This window comes from Macaca mulatta, chromosome 10 (genome assembly GCF_049350105.2).
Source record: "Macaca mulatta isolate MMU2019108-1 chromosome 10, T2T-MMU8v2.0, whole genome shotgun sequence".
NCBI classification, from domain to species: Eukaryota; Metazoa; Chordata; class Mammalia; order Primates; family Cercopithecidae; genus Macaca; species Macaca mulatta.
In genome coordinates, this window is record NC_133415.1 from 85619731 (window position 1) to 85629119 (window position 9389).

The window sequence follows — 9389 nt, forward strand, 5'->3', positions numbered from 1 at the left end:
TCTTGCTCTGTCACCCAGGCTGAAGTACAGTGGCATGATTACAGCTCACTGTAGCCTCAAACAGCTGGGCTCAGGCAATCCTCCTACCTCAGCCTCCCAAGTAGCTGGGACTACAGGAGCATACCACCATGCCCAGCAGTTTTTGTATTTTTGGTAGAGACGGGGTCTTGGTATGTTGCACACCCTAGTCTTGAACTCCTGGACTCAAGCGATCCGCCCACCTCCCAACGTGTTGGAATTAGAGATAGAGCTGTGAGCCACCATGCCCGGCCAATACAAGGAAAATAATTGATCTCTAATCTCAGCTCAACTCTTTGCAGTCAGAAATGATGAAACCATCATCTGCTGTTAAGGACTCATGAGATTTGACTCAATTTTCTACTCATTTTTGATATGAAAACTGCTTTAGACCAGGCACGGTGGCTCATGTCTGCACTCCTAGCATTTCAGGAGGCTGAAGTTGGAGGATCACTTGAGCCTGTGTATCATATTTTGTAATAATCTGGCGTGTCCCAGGGGATGCCATCTCAGAATCTACAGGTTTGACCTTATCTCTTTACCTACCATTAGCATAGTATGAGGGCGTTCACCATGTCCTCTAGCCAGCCTCCTGATGGCAGTTGGTCTTTTCTTTGTTTTGAAGGATCTGTGCCTCTTCTGTAGTCAGGGAATAGCCCTGTCACCTGCAAAGGTCTGGTTGACACTGGAACTCTAATAATGGGCTCCTAACAGCAACCTTCTTTGTCCCTGCAGTGTAATCCAGTGATGATTGATGCCATCAAAGTTTCTGCTGCTCACAGGGCCCGATACTTTTGGGGCAACCTACCTGGGATGAACAGGTAACAAAGGGCTCTTAGTGGGACAGGTAACAGCCAAGTTAAATATGTGATAACAAGCTCTGACGTTCAAGCCTTCCTAGAAAGATCTGGCTCTGCTGAGAAACAGTTAGGGTTTCAGACCACCTGTGGTCTTCCGGGTTGATCCCTGTTAAGATGTTCAGCAAGTACCTGGGAATCTCCTTAGGAGTTCCACTCTTACCTGTTGTAAGCTGCCGATGGACCCGACCTTCAAAGTCCCAGGTGGCTGGGCGTGGTGGCTCACGCCTGTAATCCCAGCACTTTGGGAGGCCGAGGCTGGAGGATCGCTTGAGCCCAGGAGTTCTAGACTAGCGTGGGCAACAAAGTGAGACCCCGTCTCTACAAAAATATAAAGAAAAATAAAAGTCCCATGTGCTGTAGCCAGACTGTGTACCTCCTTCCTGCCAGGGATCTCTCAAGACTTGAGCTTGTTGATGCTCCTGCCCTTCACTTCTCCTCCCCATTGCTGTAGGGACAGCCGACTGGAAATGGAAGTAGATTGTTGTTAGCGGTGCCTTTCCTCCTGCCCCGGAGATGAAGCGATCTTGGCCAGGCTCATGGTGACCAACCAGGTGGCAGAGCTGCTATGACAAACAAAAGCCCGAAGACTATGTCCCTCACATTCTCATTACCAGGAGCATTTCATATTTTGTTATATACTAAAAACAGCAGTCTTCTTCAGACACGCTGAAAGCCACAAAGCAGCCTTGCTGAGGATTAATTATCTCCTCTATATGTGGTTTCAAGGAGAAGAACTTGCTAATTGAGATGTAAAATGTGATGGTAATGTGACATCCCAGACTTGCAAATGAGTTGAGCTTAAAACATTCTCCTGTAGAAGGAGGCGTGGAAACTGATCCTTAGTGAAGTGTGGACAGAGGTTAGGGTCCTGGGGTAGCTTGGAGGATTTTTGTTGACCACCTTGCCCGTGTACTTGGTTAGGCAGCCAATCTTAGGATACCATTTCTGTGTCTGGAATTAAATGGGTTAATGCCTTCAACATTTGAGCTCCCAGTAGGCCGGCACTGTTACACTGTTGCCATTTTCATGGTTAAATACATCATGTCTATCTCGGCTTTCATGATAGTGACATGCTGAAGGGGGAGGGAGAGAAGACAATGATTTGGGGTTTATTGCTGGTGGATGGGCATTGGAAGGGAAGGCTTCTCATTCTAGCGAGGGCCCTAAGTGAAGGGATGGACCCATGCAGTTATTAGAGTACTGCAGGTGGAAGGAAGAGGGTCTGGGATGATGGGAAACATCCCCAGACTAGCTCAGAGCACCCTATGTGGGGTGCCTGGGAGAGAAGGGCCAAGTAACTTGGGCCTTAATGTGGTACCGCTGAAATCACTTTGACATGGGAAGTTCCAGATGAGATGAATTGTGTCTTAAGTACACGGTAGTTTCTGGGTGGATTGTAGACAACAGCAGGATGTAGTCGGGAATGGGGAGAGAGCGAGGTGACCAGACTGCTCAAAGAAGGAGAGATCACTGATGATGATGTTGTGCCCCAGGAGGTGCCATCCATAAAGAACACAGTGTGAGTGGTGGCCCCTGGAGTTTGCAGCACAGCAATCCTGTGACTTAGCAAGGAGGGGTCAGATTCAGCATATCTGGAGGGTAGGACATTTGCTGATGTATTGGATGTGTAGGCTGTGAGGTGGAAGGATCAGTGAGGCCTGACGCAGATCTAACGCTGTGACTAAGCTCTGCAAGCTGATACGATGGGGGGCACACCAAGCATCATTTAGGGGACAGACCCAAGTCATGTGGCTTGTTTAGAGCTTAATCTTACAGTCAGCACAAGGTGGGGCTGTGCAGTGTCCTTTTCTTCTGGGCCCTCAGCTCCCTTGGGTCCATGGCGGAGGTAGGAGTGGGGATAGAGGTGGCATTTGAAGCCTGGCAGGTGAGGTCAAGTCTAGGGGAAGTATGTGTTGTGATTTCCTTAGCCCCTCTTGTAGGCACGGTTCCCATTCTCATATCTGAGTTGTTTGGCCTTGACATTCCTAACACAGGTTACTATGGCCGTCCCTGCGTCCAGTCCTCTTGCCCCAGTTTCTGCTCTGGAGCTGCTCAGCTACTTTCAGTTCTGGCCCTCACCCTTCTTAGTCATCTGTTTGCCTCTCTCTGCATTTGCTAAATACTTTTCAAGGGTGAAAGTTAAAGCGGTGCTTAGTCTTTTTTTTTTTTTTTAACCTTAAGAGATAGGGTCTGTCTCCCAGGCTGGAGTGCAGTGTTGTCATCGTGACTCACCGCAGCCTCCAACTCCTAGGCTTAAGCGATCCTCCTGCTTTGAACTCCCAAATTGCTGGGATTAAGGGTAGGGACCACTGCAGCCAGTTGCTATTCACTTTTAAAGCCTCCTGAGGCTGTATCCCCAGCAGTGAGCCACCAAACCGTGGGTGTGATGTGATAATTGCATCAGGTAGACCCACAAAAATCTATTCCAAGCTCCTCACTTTAAAATAGACAGGAAGCCCAAAAGGGTAGTGTGACTTGCTCAAGCTCACTCAGTGAGCGGTGGAGCTGGGACCTGAGGTTTCTCCTGCCCCACTCCCGTGCAGTGTTCCTGCTCAATGGGAACCTAACTTTGAAGTCCAGGCAGGGGAACATTACCTCCTGGATGCTGGGCTGTCCCCTTTGGGGTAGCCCATCCTTGGCTTTGGCACACAGGCTTGTGCTCATGCCAGGATCGTTTTCATCATTTATTTGTAGCAAGTTCACCGCTAGGGCACATCTCTGCAACATATGCCCTCACTCCCACCTTGTGCCTAGCAGAGGACCCTCTACAGCTAGTAAAAAGTAATGGGTTTTGGCTGTTCCCAGGCCCGTGATAGCATCAAAGAATGATAAACTCGAGCTGCAGGACTGCTTGGAATACAATAGGATAGCCAAGGTAAGACGAGCTGTGGCCCTCTGGAAAAATGTACTTGGTGACCTCCAAGTGGGGACTTGGGAGATGACCTTGGTGTCTGATTGGTTCCTACACCTCCCCCCACGTGACTTCCTGGTGTTGGGCTTCTTTCTCCCACACAATTGTTCTGTGCCATCCTCAAATACAGAGACCAGGAGACATTCGTGATAAGTAATCACTACGAGGAAAGGCAACTAATCTTTCTAATTTTAGTACTGGATACATAAAGACACAGAGAATTTCAGCTGGCCCTCAGGGAGAAAGGAATCATTAATCCTTTTGCCAAAAAATGAATTTGCTGTCAAGTCATAGAATATGAAGACCTCCATAAACCTAAATCTCAATGTTTGCATCAAGCTAAGATCCATTTTCTAAACTCCAGTTGAGCATTCTCTGTATCTGGGTGGTTTTTACTTTTTACTTAATCTTGCTTGATCAGGAACTCTGGTGTCTTCTTGGCCCCCCCACGTGATCTCATTCATGGTCACTTTTTTGTTTATCTCATTTTCTCTGAGGCTGGTCCTTCCTGTTAACGTCTTGGCATTTGTGGGAAGCACAAAATGTTCTTGTCCCTCCAACTCTGCTTTCCGCTCCCAGCCCTGCCATTCCTCTCCCGCGCCTGCCCTCTCCCTTCCATCTTTCCCAGGTACTTTTTTCTCCCAGCCCTGCCACTCTTCTGCCGCGCCTGCGCTCTCCCCTCCATCTTTCCCAGGTACTTTTTAGCCTCGACCCCACCCAGGTCCCTTCATTCTGTGCTCACTCCATGATGTCGTTTTGTTCTCCAGTTAAAGAAAGTACAGACAATAACCACCAAGTCGAACTCGATCAAACAGGGGAAAAACCAACTTTTCCCTGTTGTCATGAATGGCAAAGAAGATGTTTTGTGGTGCACTGAGCTCGAAAGGTGAGCAAGGCTGCACTTGGAGAGGGAAACTGTGCAGATCAAAACACAAATGGGCAGACATGGGCAGGTGCTTACCTTCATTCTTGATGGCCTCACTGCCCTTTGGTGTTACTGGGGCGAGGAGTAATAATACCTTTTCATAGTTCGCCCTTATTTCCTGACAAAAATGGCGGAGGGGGTGTGGTGGTGGTGAGGAATCTGAGACATGAGGTCATTAGGCCGCACCATCTGTCTGTTGGCTGCACTGCCCTGACATCTGCCTGTCCCAACACGCTGGGACACTACGATGTATGAGAAGCCAGTGAAAGAAAACTCCACAGACATGCCATTCTTGAAGACTTCAGTTTGCTCATTCTATAAATGATTCCTTCTTAGCCACAGTTTATCCTCTCCTTCCCTTTCTTTGGGCTAAGTTTGTCTGTTTTGATGCAAATAACCATCTCTTGGATTTCAGTTCTGTTTTTTCTTTCACTCCTCTGTTTGTTCATTTTGCTTCTCCTATTTTTTAAAAATCATTATTTGCTATAGTGATGTAATTAAGGTTTTGAACATTCCTCTTTACATGTGTTCTGTATTCTGAAGGCTTTGATACAGAGTGTTTTCATTCCAAATATTTCACTTCTACAACTCGTTTACTTTCTTCTTTGACTTACCAACAGTTATATAACAGAGTATAAAAGTAACTTCTGATTAGTATTTATGCTGTAGATTATTCTGTATGGACCCATACCTAAAATGGTTGGTGCAGATGGCTGACATTGTGTAGACGCTAAAGCCAAGCAAGACACAGGCCTGAGGTATCACATCTTTGGCATGTTTCTGAATAACCCACGCAACCATTGGTCTGTTGGGATGACTCTTAGTATTGGATTGTGTACCTGAGTAATACTGAGGTTCAGCCTCTGTGCCCTCTTTCCAGGCCTGGTAGAATCCTATAGAGGAAGCTTTTGGTATATTTGATGCCATCTGCCTGAAGTCGTCTAGCTCAGTCCTTCATCCAGCAGCTGGGTTTGAATAGGGAAGGAAAACTGTGGTTGCTGAGCTGTAAATTGCCTGAGCCTGTGATGACTGAAAATCTAGGCTGTTTTTCAGTGACCTTGTTCCTTATTAAGGAAGTTGCTTAACTTCTCCCATCATAGTGTTTTGAAGATGGAGACATTGCTGGCTGGCTAATTTGGTATGCATGCATTTATTCAAGGAAGGTCCTCTGAGCACCAACTCTATGCCAAGAGTATGGTGTTAGGCCTGCACAAAACGGGGGACTTTGATTTGTGAGCAATTTGTGAGCAAGTGTTCTGAATTAAGGGCTCTGAATTTAGGTCCTGGGGACCTTACTGATGGGACTGAGGGATGGTGAGGGCAGAAGGAGTGAGACCTGGCTGGTTGAGGCTGTCAGCATCCTGGAGGCACTTCTGACTCGCTGTCTTTTTACTCCGGTACCCCCAGGATCTTTGGCTTTCCTGTGCACTACACAGACGTGTCCAACATGGGCCGCGGTGCCCGCCAGAAGCTGCTGGGAAGGTCCTGGAGCGTGCCTGTCATCCGACACCTCTTCGCCCCTCTGAAGGACTACTTTGCATGTGAATAGTTCCAGCCAGGCCCCAAGCCCACTGGGGTGTGTGGCAGAGCCAGGACCCAGGAGGTGTGATTCCTGAAGGCATCCCCAGGCCCTGCTCTTCCTTAGCTGTGTGGGGCATACCGTGTACCTCAGTTCCCTCCTGCTCAGTGGGGGCAGAGCCACCTGACTCTCTTGCAGGGGGAGGCCGAGGTGCCGCCTCCTTGTGCACAATTCAGACCTGGCTGCTTGGAGCAGCCTAACATGGTGCTCATTTTTTCTTCTCCTAAAACTTTAAAACTTGAAGTAGGTAGCAACGTGGCTTTTTTTTTTTTTTTCCTTCCTGGGTCTACCACTCAGAGAAACAATGGCTATGATACCAAAACCACAGTGCCGACAGCTCTCCAATACTCAGGTTAATGCTGAAAAATCATCCAAGACAGTTATTGCAAGAGTTTAATTTTTGAAAACTGGCTGCTGCTCTGTGTTTACAGACGTGTGCAGTTGTAGGCATGTAGCTACGGGACATTTTTAAGGGCCCAGGATCGTTTTTTCCCAGGGCAAGCAAAAGAGAAAATGTTGTATATGTCTTTTCCCCGGCACATTCCCCTTGCCTAAATACAAGGGCTGGAGTCTGCACGGGACCTATTAGAGTATTTTCCACAACGATGATGATTTCAGCAGGGATGACATCATCATCACATTCAGGGCTATCTTTTCCCCCCACAAACCCAAGGGCAGGGGCCACTCTTAGCTCAATCCCTCCCAGTGACTGCAATAGAACCCTCTGGGGAGCTCAGGAAGGGGTGTGCTGAGTTCTATAACATAAGCTGCCATATATTTTGTAGACAAGTATGGCTCCTCCGTGTCTCCCTCTTCCTTAGGAGAGGAGTGTGAAGGAAGGAGCTCAGATAAGCCACCCCCTCAAACCCATTCCCTCTCCAAGAGACCTACCCCCCACAGGCACAGGTCCCCAGATGAGAAGTCTGCTACCCTCATTTCTCATCTTTTTACTAAACTCAGAAGCAGTGACAGCAGTCAGGGACAGACGTACATTTCTCACACCTTCCCCTCATCTTAAGAGATGACAGAGAAAACTGCAGTCAAAGCTCGGTGCTCCCTCTGGAGATTTTTAAATCCTTTTTTATTCCATGATAAGTCATTTTTAGGGAGAATGGGAGTTCAGACAAGCTGCATTTCAGAAATGCTGTCGTAATGGTTTTTAACACCTCTTACTCTTCTTACTGGTGCTATTTTGTAGAATAAGGAACAACGTTGACAAGTTTTGTGGGGCTTTTTATACACTTTTTTTAAAATCTCAAACTTCTATTTTTATGTTTAACGTTTTCATTAAAACTTTTTTTGTACCTGGAGCCACGACGTAACAAATATGGGGAAAAAAACTGTGCCTTGTTTCAACAGTTTTTGCTAATTTTTAGGCTGAAAGATGATGGATGCCTAGAGTTTACCTTATGTTTAATTAAAATCAGTATTTGTCTATAACTGTCTGATGTCCCTTTTCTTCTGCAGGTCAGATGGATGGGACATGGGGGAGGGCCTGGCTAACATGTAAGGGTGAGAGTTTGGAAGTAGGTGATTCATTCATTCATTTATTCAAACGCAATGTTGACCGCAAGCTGACTGGAGCGAGCTTACAGTGTGGTGCACTGGTTCTGCAGCATTGGCTCACCTGTAATCCTAGCCAGGGTGGGCAGATCTTTTGAGCCCAGGAGTTCAAGACCAGCCTTGGCAACATGGCAAAACCCCATCTGTACAAAAAAACCCCAAGAATACAGGCCAGGCGCGGTGGCTCATGCCTGTAATCTCAGCACTTTGGGAGGCCTAGGCAGGCAGATCACAAGGTCAGGAGATCGAGACCATTCTGGCTAACCCTGGAAACCCTGTCTCTACTAAAAATACACAAAATTAGCCAGGCGTGGTGGCAGGCACCTTGTAGTCCCAGCTAAGCTCTGAACCCAGGAGGCGGAGCTTGCAGTGAGCTGAGATAGTGCCACTGCACTTCAGCCTGGGCAACAGAGCAAGACTCCGTCTCCAAAAAAAAAAAAAAGAATCCAGCACATCTGCATCCCCTGGAGGGCTTGTCAGGGCTGTGATTGCTGGCCCAACCTCCAGAGTTTCTGACTCTATGAGTGGACCATAGGAATTTTCAGTCGCGCAGTGGCACAATTACTGCTTATTGCAGCCTGGACTCCCCAGGCTCAAGTGATCCTCCTCTGTCAGCCTCCAAGTAGCTGGGACCACAGGCGAGCACCACCACACCCAGCCTGACCCTAGGAATTTGATGCTGCTATCAAGGGACCACACCAGACCAGTGAATGGGCATCTAAGTCACGGTTCCCAAATGTGGCTTGAGTGTCTGAATTCGTTTAAAAGCTCCATGTGTGGGACACCTGTTTCCAGACGTGTGCAGTTGTAGGCATGTAGCTACAGGACATTTTTAAGGGCCCAGGATCGTTTTTTCCCAGGGCAAGTGGAAGAGAAAATGTTGTATATGTCTTTTCCCCGGCACATTCCCCTTGCCTAAATACAAGGGCTGGAGTCTGCCCCAGATCTTGGGGAACTGATCAAGGTGATTATCACCTCTAGCAAAAGATCCTAATGATTCTCACAGTTCATATGCTTCCGTGGGATTCTATACCTTATTCCACAGCTCCCAAGTTGCCGTGCTGCAGGTCAACAACCTTCCGTAAGGGGGCTAACTGGGAGTAGCCCTGTGGTCCCAGTCTAGCCCGTGTCCTCTGCCTTTTGGGTGGAGTGATTCTCAGCGTGCCCCCAACTAAAATCCTGCCCTTCAATGAGCACTCACGATGTCGGTTGCCCTTCTAAGCCTAATATTGTGACTCCAGTAATCCCATTTTACTGGGATTTACTTCCCTAGGCAGGAGTCCCAAGCCCAGAGCTCATCGGGCCACACTCATCTCCAGCCTTTGGTCAGGGAAAAGGATTAATACTGGTTAATTATCATATTAGAGACAGAATAGCATGATGCACCTGGGGTTCATCCACTGAACATGTCAGACCTAGCACCTCTGAGCCTCCCAGGCCATGTGTGAGTTGGGCTATAATCACTACCATCTCTTAAATAAGGTCAGGTTTCTAAAGGGCCTGGCCCAGCGTTTGGGGATGGAAGAAGCTTCC

At 47.8% G+C, this 9389-nt stretch overlaps 1 protein-coding gene across 3 annotated transcripts in view; it reads left to right on the plus strand.

Annotated features, from left to right (window-relative positions):
- The window catches only part of DNMT3B (DNA methyltransferase 3 beta), a 49632-nt gene extending 41902 nt beyond the window's left edge, over positions 1–7730 (plus strand). The window contains exons 19-22 of one of the 3 annotated variants that reach the window (XM_015149209.3): positions 754–839; positions 3684–3753; positions 4557–4675; positions 6122–7730. In XM_015149209.3, coding sequence (XP_015004695.3) covers positions 754–839; positions 3684–3753; positions 4557–4675; positions 6122–6263 — 417 coding nt within the window. In that variant the 3' untranslated portion in view covers positions 6264–7730. The remainder of the gene's footprint in view (positions 1–753; positions 840–3683; positions 3754–4556; positions 4676–6121) is intronic. The other 2 variants (XR_013399780.1, XM_015149210.3) reach the window with 2 other exon arrangements.
- The last annotated feature ends 1659 nt before the right edge of the window (positions 7731–9389 follow it).